Source organism: Camelus ferus, chromosome 8, assembly GCF_009834535.1.
Source record: "Camelus ferus isolate YT-003-E chromosome 8, BCGSAC_Cfer_1.0, whole genome shotgun sequence".
NCBI lineage: Eukaryota > Metazoa > Chordata > Mammalia > Artiodactyla > Camelidae > Camelus > Camelus ferus.
This window is the reverse complement of record NC_045703.1, coordinates 17,061,503-17,075,026: the sequence shown is the minus strand read 5'-3', so window position 1 is coordinate 17,075,026 and position 13,524 is coordinate 17,061,503. Positions and strand designations below refer to the sequence as shown.

The 13,524-nt window shown below is 41.8% G+C and overlaps 1 protein-coding gene across 1 annotated transcript in view; it reads right to left on the bottom strand.

The window, feature by feature from the left end:
• MEI4 (meiotic double-stranded break formation protein 4) overlaps nucleotides 1-13,524 on the bottom strand; it is a 157,859-nt gene that overhangs the window by 104,749 nt on the left and 39,586 nt on the right. The window contains 1 exon segment of the mRNA XM_032484497.1: nucleotides 3,929-4,464. Within this exon segment, the coding sequence (XP_032340388.1) occupies nucleotides 3,929-4,464 (536 nt within the window).

The following is a 13,524-nucleotide window of genomic DNA, read 5'->3' as shown; positions in this document are numbered from 1 at the left end:
TAAATATGTAATAAGATAATAGATGCAAAAACACTATGAAAATGGTAAACACAGTGCATTATGTCCTGTTGCTGCTGTACCAAACTGCTACAAACTGTGGCTTAAAACACACGTTGATTCAGTTACAGTTCTGCAGGTCAGAACTCTGAAGGGGCCTCACAGGCCAAAGTGAAAGGTGCTGGCAGGCCTGCGTTCCCTGTGGAGGCCATGTCCTTGTCTTTTCCAACCTGCATTTCTTGGCTCACGGCTCCCTCCTCCATCTCTAAAGTGAGCAACATAGCATCTTCAAAATTGTCTGATTTGGACACTGACTCTCTTGTCTCTCTCTTTTACTCACAAGGACCCTGTGAGTACTGGCCCCACTTGGGTAATCCAGAATCATCTTATGGAAAGGTCAGCTGATTAGCAACCTTAATTCCCTGCCCACTCACTAACATAGTTCCAGGGATTAAGATGTGGACATCTCTAGGGGACCATTATTCTGCTTATCAAACATATAAAAGATTCGAATTTAATGTCTACTTGGGAGTCAATTGTTTTTTTTTTCAATTTCACAATTAATATGCCCAAGAGTTGTTTTACGGTTTAAACAAATAAGAAATGTGAAGAATATGTTTTCTAAGTAACTATGTCTCTAAGATTTAGCAATGTATGCTAAATATCTAAGAAGCTCAATAATAACTACAAGTTTTATACTTAATATAATCATCCCCATCTCTTTAATAAGTGAAAATTGAGACAAAGAAGCTGTTGCAAAATCTAAATAGAACCGTAAGCCATCTGGTATTAAACTTCCATGTTAATATCCTGGCTTGCAAAGAAATAAGTGGCCATACAAAGCTAGGATTAGCTCGTGATGTTCCTAGTCATAGAAATAAACACATTTTGAGGTCTGGAAATATAGGAAAGGTCAGGCTGTCAGTCAAACAAAGGGCATGAAATAACTCAAAGGCAGAGCCTCCTGACCCCAAGCAAGTACACAGGGGAGTGAGGAAGGTACCATACTAGGGCCTGCAGGTAGAGGACAGCTCAACCCAAGGTAAGACAAGACTGCTTCCCAGGACCCCTCGGGTAGCCCCAGTGAAGACCCCTGTAAACCATCTGATTTCAAGACACGTGTCTTCCATATCTGTCAAATGTCACTGTAGGTTATACCTTCTAGTCCTACCAATGGTTAACCTAAAATTATAGTACAGACCGGGACTAAGATAACAATTCCTAAAAAAAAACTGTTATTAAGCAAACATAATATAAAGTTATTTAAAAAGCACAAAAATAAATAGGGTTTATCTGAACCTGAAGAATTACAAATCATACATTTTTCCCTAAACTTATTAATGATTTCAACCAGGCTAAAATCAGGGAGTCATTCAAAACAATTTCCAGGGCATCTCATTTCAATCTCCAATCTATTTCTTCAATATATACATATATACACATATAATATGTATATATACATATGTACATATATATGTATATAATATGCATATATACGTGTCTGTGTGTGTATATATACACACATATATATACAGCCCTGATGTAATTGATATTCACCATGATGACCTCAAGATTTTGAAAGCTACCAAGTTCTTATTGATCATTAAAGAAAAACTAAGTTATGGTCAGAATAATTTTATTAGTGAATGTGTTGAGAACATGCTGTCAAAGATTTATATTTTATTTAAAACCTGGCTGTATATAAATTATAAATACATGAAATCCCTGGGCCAGAATATTAAAGTACACATACCACATCCTTTCCTATCACATTGGACAAACATAAGTTCACTTTAGTAAAATCAATAGCAGGGCTCATGTTTTTGAGCAATAGAATTTAACATTTCCAATCTACTGGAAACAAGTTTTTCCAAAGAAGTACATCTTTTCCTAACCTATGGTATTTTGTTTTAATCAAGAATAGTATCAATAAAACATACAGCGATAAGAGCTAGCCTATATTTCATATCAGAACATATTCTTCCTTGAAATTTTATTGCTCGAGGAAAGCTAAAACAGACAGGGAAGCATTTATAAAGAGCTAGTCAATTTTTCTAATAAAGAAGCCTCGTGAACATATCTGGCAGAAGATGATGATGGTAATAATGATGATGTTGGTAGTGATAACAAAAGTTTGAGTGATTTAGTCTAAGATGCTTTTGCTGGGGAGGAAAAAAATCCCCAGAGATAATGTCACTAAAACTTATTTATGAACCATCATCCTAATTGTGAATGCAGTGAGCAATTTTATGATTCTGCTTTCCCCAAATGACAATTTCCTCTCCAAGAACAGTAGAGGTAACTGTAAGTAAAGTATAGCTCAACCCAAGTGAAGACACAGGACTAAGATAAGAATTAGATTTTGGCCAAATCACAAAGCCATCCATCCACTCATTCTTCCCCTGAGACCAACTAGTCAGCAAGGGCTTGCACCGTGACAAACAGTATGAAAACACCCTTCAGACCCGTCTGCGCCATCACAGTTCCCAAGGCTACCCTATGGAGGCCAATCCTTCAGTGAGAGAAAGATTAGACTGGAAAAAAATTACATCAACTGGTAACCGGTAAGGAATACAAATGCCAGTATCCAGAAGGTTCCAAGTCACATAAAACCTGTTTAAAGTAGTTTTAAAAAAAGAAATCAAAAGTATGCAAAAATAGGTTAAGGAATATTAAGCACTTGAGATATTTACTGATGCAAAGAAAAAAATTCTTTATCTCAGATATATATCATGAAAAATCTGATATTTAATTCCTGATTGACATATTTGATAGGAAAAAATTTCACTTTCCTGGACAGAAAATTCAGTATCTTTCAAAATGCCAAAAGCTTAATTGTAAAGTTTTCCATAATATTGACCAAATCATACTTTAATGGAAAAGGAAAAAACAGATGCACATGCAACAAATTAGCTTATTCATTCAATTTTGTCAGAGTTTTGAAAATTCAGGTATTGCCTAACTGTACAAAAACTCTTAGCATTAGATTATAACACTGAGGCCAACACTGGACACTGAGGTATCAAAAGAAACAAGGTCCAACAACCTTTTTCTTACAGTGAATTACAGTGCATAAGTTAGATGGACTTTTTAGTCACCTCTTTGATAATTTTAGTAGTCAGTTAAAAAGGATTAAGATGCAAAGGCGTTTGGAGTTTTCCAAACAAAGGATCAGACAGTGAGGAAGCAGAAATACAAAACAGAAACTCTCCACTATGTCTCAAGAGCCAAACAACAAAACAACTTCAGGTCACCTCAAAGTCACCTGTAAGAAGAGAATCCCTGAGTCAACCTTTCTAAGCCATGTTAAATAAATGAGAAGAAAAACCTTAATACAACTGTACCTTATGTGTTCCTCAGACAATTTATTCAATTAACCCTGCAGAGGATATCTGAAGAAGGTCCATGGGGTATCATGCCACTTACAAGGGAAATTCCAAAAGAAGGGCAAAATATTCTTTGACCTCCAGGCATCTTCTAGTCAATGCCAGAGAAAGAACAAATTCAGTACAGAACAGGTTAAATTCCACCAGGAGGAATTTAGCACTCATAGGCATTATAGTTTGGAAAACTGTTCAGTGTTCATGGTTTTTTGAAAAGTATTGAGACTTTTTAAGCAATAGGAAGTAAATGCAGGCAGGGAAACAAAAGAGAAGAATCCAAGGATGCCAATAAAAAGCAGGAAGGTAATTCTAAGTGGAGAAGCATTAAGCCTCCAGGCATCCACTAGAGAACAGAGCTGTGGTGCGACAATCAGAGGCCAGAGCTGGGGCCACAGGGACGGGTCGGAGCTGCAGATGGCTACAAAAGGGGGTCCAACTGGATACTCGGAGCCTCGAGGCTAGGGGCCTACAACAGACATCACCCAGGGGGCACGTTCACCAAAATTACGGACAGATTATTTCATTCAGAGAAGAGATGTATTACTCACCCGATTTATATGGCTGGTCCTTAAAATAACCTGTAGCAGGGTCTTCTCAAATTCTTCCAACTTCTTGGAACACTTTTTAAGAATATGATTAGATAAGTTACCATCACTGATCAGTCTAGCTAAAGTATCAACAGCTTCTGTCCAAAACCTTGAAAAAGGAAGTTTGGGTTTTCGGTAAAAAGTGATCAGGCCATCCAACAACTGAAAAACAGAATCGGACACTGTGGAAGAGTCATTTTCAAGGTGGCTGAAGTCGGTTTTCAGACTCCCCGAGTCCGTCAAGTTCTTCAGTTCAAGCAGATGCTGCAAGAATCGCATGTGAGAAGACAGGGGGTTTTCCGGAGCAGCAGGATGGCTTTTCCCAATGGGCAGTGGTGGGAAGGGGGTGGGGGTGCAGCTCTCCACAGAATGCCAGGGCATCTCTGAAAGGTCGCTTCTCTGCTCACATGATAAATCACACCCAGAATCTTCCAGCGGAGCTGATGTGTTCTCAGAACTTCTAGGTTCCTGAGCCTGCAACAGGGAAGACGGGTCCCCTGAAATATAAAGGAATAGAAGCAGCATTATCTTTCTGTAGCTAAAATTTCTTCATATAAAAACTGGATACTGATTTTTCTAACTTAAAACACTTAATGAAGCATGAAATGCATATGAAACATGAAGAAGCAGTAGTGTGAAAACTGAACAGAGGAGAAACCGTGAATACAATCGCTTAGCCTGACTGTAGACAAGGCCTTAACTTTGCTGGTAGAAAGCAGAGGGGCTCCACCATGTATCGGCAGGTCACTGTCTCTCATTCAAGGCCACTCCTGAAAGGTACAGAGGAGAGACCACAAAACCTGAAGGAGGTCACCATCTGGTACAGATTTCAACAGGTAACTACAAAACAATATGGTGTATCTAAGACAGAGATCTGCTCAGGGCACTAGGGAAATAAAAGGACCACTGGCCAGCCCAACCTGCTTAGAGCAGTGCATCCTGGAAGAGGTGATGGTAGAACAGATTTATAAAGCATAAGGAGGCATTCCAAGTTAAAGTTAGGGGAATGGAGGAAGACAAGAGAATTCCATACACCAAATGCGTAAGCACAGAAGCACAGAGTCAGGAAGGAAACAAAAGCACTGTAAAAATAAGGACCCAAAGCAGTTTCCACGCTTCTTTTACAGAAAATGTAAGGTAAAAGATTAAGTTGGAGAAATATGTAGAGGGCAGGTCCTAAAGGATCTTAAAAGAGGTATTAAGGGTCTCAGAATTAATAGGTAGAATGAAAGTGAGTGCAGTTTGGACAACTCTGAGCAGACCCATACACACACCCGGTACACAAAAATAAATACATAAACGGTTTATATACGTATGTGTATTTATTTGTAATTACGCATGTGTATCTATCTATATCTATAGATATATATGTGTGTGTGTTTCTATATATATAAAACATATATATGTCATAGATCCTTGAAATTATATAACCACCAGAATCTTCTGACATTAGCTGAGACATCCTGAAGTTAAGGTTACCTTAGTAACTTAGGTCATTCTTTGACAGAGATGCCATCATAAACACATAAAAGGTTGTCGTTGTTTGTAAAATGATTATCAGTAAAACATACACACAAAATTGAAAAATTCTCATTGAACTTTCTAAAGCACAAGCATATTTCTATGAAACCACATTTGAGAAACACTGGTATCGGCAATGGAAGCAGGAAGGGGACGGTAAGTGATGTGATGCAGGACAGGGAAAGGGTCGTATTTTCACTCCACAGAGCTCTCTGCTGGCCCTACGAAGGGCCCACTGGAGGAGGACGCAGTGAGATACTGGAGAGATCAGTCCAAAGTCACCTCTGTCGGCCCTCACACCATGTGCTGAGAGAAGGGAACCAGGCAGTTGCAGCGGAAGACTGGAAAGCAAGGGACTGACTGGGGGAAAACCAGTATAAAGGGAAGCCAGCTGACTGCGCGGGTGCAGGCCACAGAGTAGAAGCAGGAATAAATGCAGCCCATGGTTCTGACTTAGGTGGCTGGGCAGATGACGGTGCTACCAAGGGATCAGTGAAACTACAGACAGAAAAGTGGTGTAGGAGAAACAAGGAGAAGTCAGTCTTGGTCACATAAACTCTGAAGCCACCGGAGGAGATCTAGGTGAAGATATTCACTTGGAGACTGGCCATGTGAGCCAAAGGATGGGGAAAAGGTCTAGACTGAAAACACACTTTAGGAGTCCTTGGTGTGCGGGTGGTACCTGGAAGAATGCATTGCTCAGGATCACCTGGGGAGAGGATGGGCAGTGACCAGAGCAGAAGACCAAAGAGGGGCTCTGAGGAGTATCCATCTGAGGTTTGCACAGAGAGAGGACAATCATCAAGGAGACAGAGAAGGCACAGCTGAGAGGGCACAAGAAAAGCAGCAACGACTGTGTCACGCATGTCAAGGAAATGGTTTCAAGGAGACTCACGTGCAGGAGGGACGGACGTCCAGTAAAACAAAGAGCCGAAAAAATATGCCGGAATGACCACCTAGAAAGTCATCCATGATCTTGTCCAGAGCAGCTGTGATCAGTCGGGGCGGTGGACAGAGGCCAGAGCACCGTGGGCGGGAGAGCGAACGAGCAGGTAACAGAGAAAGTGAAGAATGGCCGCCACTCCTGCGGGCCTGGGTCAGGAGCGCTCAGCATGGAGAATAACCACGGGCAAACTTGGCACGACAAACTGGGAGAACCCTGAGCAATTACAGACTAAGGAGAGAAGAACTAGAGAAACAAAAGCTGGAGACAGGAGAGAAAATAAAAAGGGCAGGTGGGGCCCAGCTCTGAGAAGGCAGGAGGGACCGAGTCGAGGACCCAGGGGATGGGCTGTGCTTACTGATGTGGATGTAATGTTTTCCTCCGTGGCCGAAGGAAACGGGGAGAATGTACAGGAAGGGATGTTAAAAGTACCCCAGCACATAAAAAGTTAAAGAAGATCTCATCCAACAGTTGTATTTTTTTTAAAGTTGGAGACTGGGGCAGGGGTTCCAGGGGACTAGTTGAACAGGGCATCAGAATAATGGTGATGTGTATCTGTTAATCCCAAACTCCTTACTATGTATAAAATAGATAAACAGTAAGAGCCTACTGTACAGCACAGGGAACTATATTAAATTTCTTGTAATGAGCTGTAGTGGAAAAGAATCTGTGCGTATATAAATCTATATATATACACATATAACTGAATCGCTTTGTTGTACACCTGAAACTAACATTATAAATCGACTACACTTTAATAAAAAATAAGACTTAAAAAAAGAACAATGGTACAAGCAGCATCTTCTCCCCTCCCCACCATACACTTGAAACTATCTAATTTATTGCCCCTTTTTCCTTCAGTAAAATGAGAGGCTGAGGAGACAGAGCCAGAGGGCTGACTTTAATTTAGAGTGCATTCACTTAACAAGCGTCTACTGTCACCACTATAAAAGTGCAAATACACGCTTGCTAACCATCACTACAACATCTGTACTCCAAGGTCAGGAGGTGACGCAGTAGCTTCACCCACGTGGTGGCACCCAGAACAGTGAACGCTCAGCAACGTGTTTAACTGCATGTGGCTATTTCTGCGTTAGAACAGGCAGACAGCATGTTCATTTAAGCCAACACACACTTTCTTTTCCTTACGAGCAAAGATAAACATTTAAATAACTTCTCAAGACATCCACCTCAGTCTTCACGAAAGTAAAGCAGGGAGACTGGACTACTGTCGTTATTCAGGTAGCTTACAGATTTCTTTCATGGAATTTAAAATGGTTCTCCACTCTGAAAGTGAACATAAACTTAAATATTTCATTAACCTACTCAATTTTCCATCAAAGTAACCTGAACTTCACAGGTGGTGATTTCAGGGATGACTCGTAAAATGAATTCTCCCGACAACTAAACTGGGAAGCAACAGCTGCTTTCTCGTTTCTGCTTCTCACTTCCTCCTCACTGGTGTGCCTTTTGGCAAGTCATAACCATGCCATCTCATCTCCAGGTGCTAACAGATGCAAACTTGAGTGGTTCTAACCAGGCATGCGCTCTGCTGACACGAAGGTACTCCGACTGCCATTCCTCCCGGCTGGTTTTGTTTCCGTGCTCTCAGAAAAGGGTGACGAGGGCGTGCGTTGAGGATGTCAAAGTGGAGAACCACACAGAGGGACAGCGCCTCTCAGCGCCCTCCAGGAACGCATGGCTCCCCACAGGAGAGGACCACACTCAGGTTTTATATGACATGGCTCTCAGTCTTAAAGTCCCACTATCAAACTGAAATGAAGAATCTTATATTCACACTTCATTTTACAAAGCAGTTTATGGAAAAATTCAATTGGTGTTCATAGCAACCCTGGAAGATACTGGTCTCCAGTTCCAATCACCCTCTCTAACCACTGCAGAGAAGCCGGTGTGCTCCCATACCAGCTCGTGTACATTTCCCTCATAGCACTCATCAATTTCTACATTACCCACTCGTCTATGAGCTCCTGAATGGCAGAAGTCCTGTCTCTTGTTATCTCTGTGGTCCTCCCACTGAATAATACTCTCGTCTGCAGAAGACACCTTATAAGGGGAAATGCTTAGTGACAACTTCCCGCTGGCTGTGACAGATCTTCTCTTATCCTTTAATATTCATAGTGAGCCAGGACCAGCTCCTCAGCAACTCACAACCCACCACATAGGTAGAGAAGAGGGATCGGACAGGACAGAAAGGCAGATGGAGAGAATATGGTTATTGCAATATCAAATTACAACGTCTTAGAACACTCGTTAACAAGAAGCCAACGATATACTTTTTATAGCAGCTACTACCTCTTGTAACCAATAACCAATCTATTTCCTATTCTGTTTGTCCTCTATGATGAAATTTTGAAGAATACAAACAGCATTGGCACTGGAAATCACCCACTGCTTAATAAAATAAACAATAGTGAGCAAATGTTACTGTTGTATATACGCTTATAAAATGGAAAAGAGAAACAGGGAAAAAATGCTTTCTTAGAGAGAATTTCAGTGACACTGAATATCAACATTTATAATGGCTGCAATAGTCATAAATAAATAAGTATTCATAAAAACAAGAGTTTTAATAATCCATCCTTATTTGGGTAACAGAATGTGAAAATAGAAAATACCTGTCTCTTTAAATGAATCTTACATAATCACAACCAGATTCCACTCAGTGGCCTGGATGACTTTTCTCAACATAAATTTCAAAGCACGGCTCACACAGCATCACACCCCAAAGGAGAGGAGAGAAAATGAAGCCATGCAACTGCAACCGTCTGTAATTCCTGTTTTTCCAGAAGGGATTAAGGTAAAGCAGAAGTCAAATGATGCTTCTTTCTTAATTTCTTACTGGGCTGAAGGGACTCAGGACTGTAATTTTCCAGCAAGTCACTGGATATGATCTAATTAACATGTTTGTTATTAGATTTAAAAGAGATAATACGCTACACACATATACAAGCTGACGAAGCAGAGTCTAGTACTTGTGAAATGCTAAATACATTATTATTATTAAGTGATTATAGACGTCAAGAATCTAAATAATGCTAAATTGCAAAATCATACAAAAGCACATGAAATAAGATATCAATTAAAACTACAGATTCTGTCTAAAATTTTCTATAGTCCCTCCCTTACACTGGATCCCACAGACCCTCTATTCCATTTTGCTGAGCCATAACTCTTCCTTTTTCTTTCAGCTGTTAATTTCCATTTTTACTCCACTTACTGTTTCAGAGTGGATCGCAAGTGTACCTGACAAAATAGAGCCAACGACCGCCTGCCACTCATCCTGCCCTAGAAATGCCCACCCCTGAATATTAAATACACTTTCTGCTGCCCTCCAAAATACTCACATCCACATTAATTCTTCATGCCTTTTCTCATCCATTTCTACAGTTCCTACCTCATTCATAAAATCAGAACTAACTGCTTAAAATTCATCTTTTTGCATGTCTTGCAAGCCCCATGAACTTTGTTTATAAACCTGAACAAGTCGTCTTCATGCACTGCACATACAAACATACAAGTCACATCTGTGCTACGTACTCCCTACTCAGCTGACCGCAGGACGACCCCTCCACTCCCTTCTCTTCTATCCTCCGCATACAGGGAAGGGCCATGTTATGCTGATTCTACCTTCTGCACATGTGTTAGGGCCTACCAGAGGAACTGAACCAATAGGATATATAGAGACAAAGAAATAAATTTATTATGAAGAGTTGGCACATGCGACTGTGGACACAGAGCATTTCCAAGGTCTGCAGTCAGCAAGCTGGAGACCCAGGGGAGCCAATGGTGTAGTCCCAGGCCAGCTACACAGGCCTGCGAACCAGAAGAGCTGATGGTGTGAGTTCCCGTCTGAAACTGAGCAGGCTCCGCACCCAAGAAGAGCCAGTGTTTCAGTTCAAGTCCAAAGGCAGGAAAATACTGACATCCCAGCTCAAAAGCAGTCAGGCAGAAGGAATTCTCTCTCACCCAGCCTTTCTGTTCTACTCAGGAGGTCAACAGACTGGATGAAGCCCAACAGCTTCGGGGAGGGCAACCTGCTTAACTCAGTCTAATGACTCAAATGTTAATCTCACCCCAAAACACCTTCACAGACACCCCAAATAATGTTCCGACCAAATACCTAGGCACCCAGTGGTCCAGCCAAGGTGACGCATAAAATGAACCATCACACGCCATGCCTGAATCTGTCCTTCCTTCCCACCAGTTAGTTCACACCATCACCATCTCGTGCACTGATTAATGCCACACCCTCGCCTAACTGATCTACCTGCGTCTAGTTCCGCCCTCTTCTAGGCCACACTCTGAACCAGCTCTCCTGAGAATCACCCCCCAAAACACCAGTTTGATCATAGGATTCTCATCCTTAATACCTTCCAAAGGCTTCCCTTACCTTTCAAGACAGAGTCCTCTTAAGTTTCTCAGCCTGGCCCACAAAACAATGCTCCTGAACACTTTTCCAGCCTCATTTCCATCCTCACTCCTATTTGCATGCAAGCAATATTAAACTACATATGGTTTACCAAAACCCACCATCTATTCACACAACTATGCATTTGCACAAGTTGTCCCCACTGTCTGGTGTGTTCTGGTGGTTAGCTCTGATAACCCTGCTTCAAAATCCTCTGTGAAACCTTCTCTGCTGGCCCCAAGCAGAGGAAATCACACTGGTCTGGGCTATCTTGAACATTCTTCTATTACTGCACCCATCAACCTGTTCTGAATGTATCAGTGACTCACTAATGGAAAGGAGAGACTCTTGAGTGTAGACACAGAGTTCACTGTTCTGGGTACTCTGCTGACTGATGCCTGCCCTCCCACGCAGACGGTGGTCTGAATACTTGCTGAATATGTACATTAAGAGAAAGTGGAATCAAATAGCATCTCTTCAAATGCACTGAAATGTCATCGCAGGTATGTATAGTTTTTCCTTACCATGATTTCTTAGTATTAATGATAAACACTCACTTGTTCTGATGCACTGAACAATTTAAAAATAATATTTGTGCCACCTGGTGGTCAAATTGGAAATGCTATGTTGAAATACTTCACAATTAATCTTTCAATAGAGAGTTTTCACTTTAAAGCAATTGTTTGACTTGTACCTCTGGAAGGATATATTTTAACATATTGCAAAGCATGTTTGAAAAACTGACCAAGAGAAGGCTGGAACTTTGTTTAATACCGCTCTAGAAGCTTGCATGACAATTCTAACTTTGGATACACTGAGAGAATAGTAACATCAAAGGCATGAAATGATAAGCTAATGAAATAACTGTCCTAGCTAAATTGTCTTCACCGCATGAGATTCACAAAACAAAACAGTATATTTGTGTGTAAAATTGGCTCAGGCCTATTTGACAGTATGATTCCCCTGCCATCAGGTGTTCAAACTGTGGACTTTCCTGGTTATCCCCGTCTCTCTCTCCCAAGCGACCCTAAGTTCCCAGTACAGACCATCCTCATAGTTGAGCCTTGAGCGTTCTCCCCCAGTTCTAACTTCCTGGACAGCCCCACCTTTCCTACGGCCTCGAAGAACTCTTTCAGGTGGGTGATTCTCAAATCTCGATCTCCAATCCTACCTCCTCTCCCAAGCTCCAGTCCCCTGGTATCTCAACATGGCTTGACCTCAGCACATTAAGTCACACATGTCCAGAGCAAATCATCACCTTCACTTATGCCTGGTCCAATTTCCAAATAACAGTGCTACCACTCTCCATTCTCCAATGTTTGAACCCTAAGAGTCAACTCTGACTTCTTCCTTGACTCCCCCCTTTGTAATGCACCGACAAATGACACTCACGCTGCCTCACCCTTCCGTTCCCTGGAATCAGTAAGTCTGTTCCCTTGTAGGGCCTTTGTAGTAAACGTTCCCTCTGCCGGGGCTGCTCTCCCCACAACCTAACCCCGATTTTCTCAAGGCTGGTTCCTCGTTATCATGCAAGCGTCTGTTTAAGTGTCACTTCTTCCGGGTGGCCTTCCCTGACACCCAATCTAAACAAGTCACCAGATCAATCTGTCACATTTTCCTGTTTTAATTCTCTAAATCTCACTCGTCACTGCCCGATCATTTCCTGCTGGTGAAATCCGCCTCACCCACAAGAATGCGGACTCTCTGACAGTCTTGGACTGCCTGGTACACTGCCATATCCCAGAGCCTAGAATATTGCATAAGAGCTCAATAAATATTACACAGTAAATAAAACTCCTTTTCATATCGCCTCTTTATTTCTATGCCAAAAAAAGTACATGTAAGGCCTGGGCTGTGGCAGTGATGTTCTTGTCTCCAATCTCCTCCCTCCTCTAACAACTCTAAACACGGCTGCCCAATTACTCTGCCTGAAGAATACCATCCCTCAGATCACCTAGAGGAACCGCTTTCAGAAAATACACTCCTTGGCACATGCAGAGCACACACCAATAAATGTCAGCTTCCCTTCTGCTTGCCTGCCAGAAAGTCTCCAACGGCCCCTTACTGCCTACGGAACAAAGTATGTTTTCCGCTGGCTGTCACGCCTCTTCTTAATAGGCTCCAACCTAGTTTTTCATCTTATTTTCCGGAATGCCTCTTCCCGCTCTGTGTGCCACAGTCAAATTAAACCATTTGCCAGTAGATTCCCAGTGTGCCTAATTTACACTGTCCCTTCTGGCCTGAAATACTCTAGTATCATAGCGTTCTAAATCCACCCATCCTTCCGGGTCAGCAACTCCCTCCAACAGGACTTTTAAAAGCCCTGCTCTCTAAGGCAAAATGATCACTTTCTCTCCTCTGAACACGAGTATCTTTCTCTGGACCGCACAGTCTCACTGGGTGCAGTAAGTGACATGACTTTGCTCCCAGCAGACAGTGCGATTCTCCAGGCAGGGCTCAGATCTTATCTCTCTGTCATCTTCACATTGCTTGCACCTGACAGCTGATGAATAAAAGAGGCTGAATAAATGAACAAAAGAATTCCTCTGACAGAAAAGAGTTACTAGAACAAAATGAGGATCTGATAAAAGTAGTTTCTCTTTGGACTGTCATTTAAAGGGCCAAGACGTGCAACACAGGTAGAATGCAGAGTACTAACTCCAT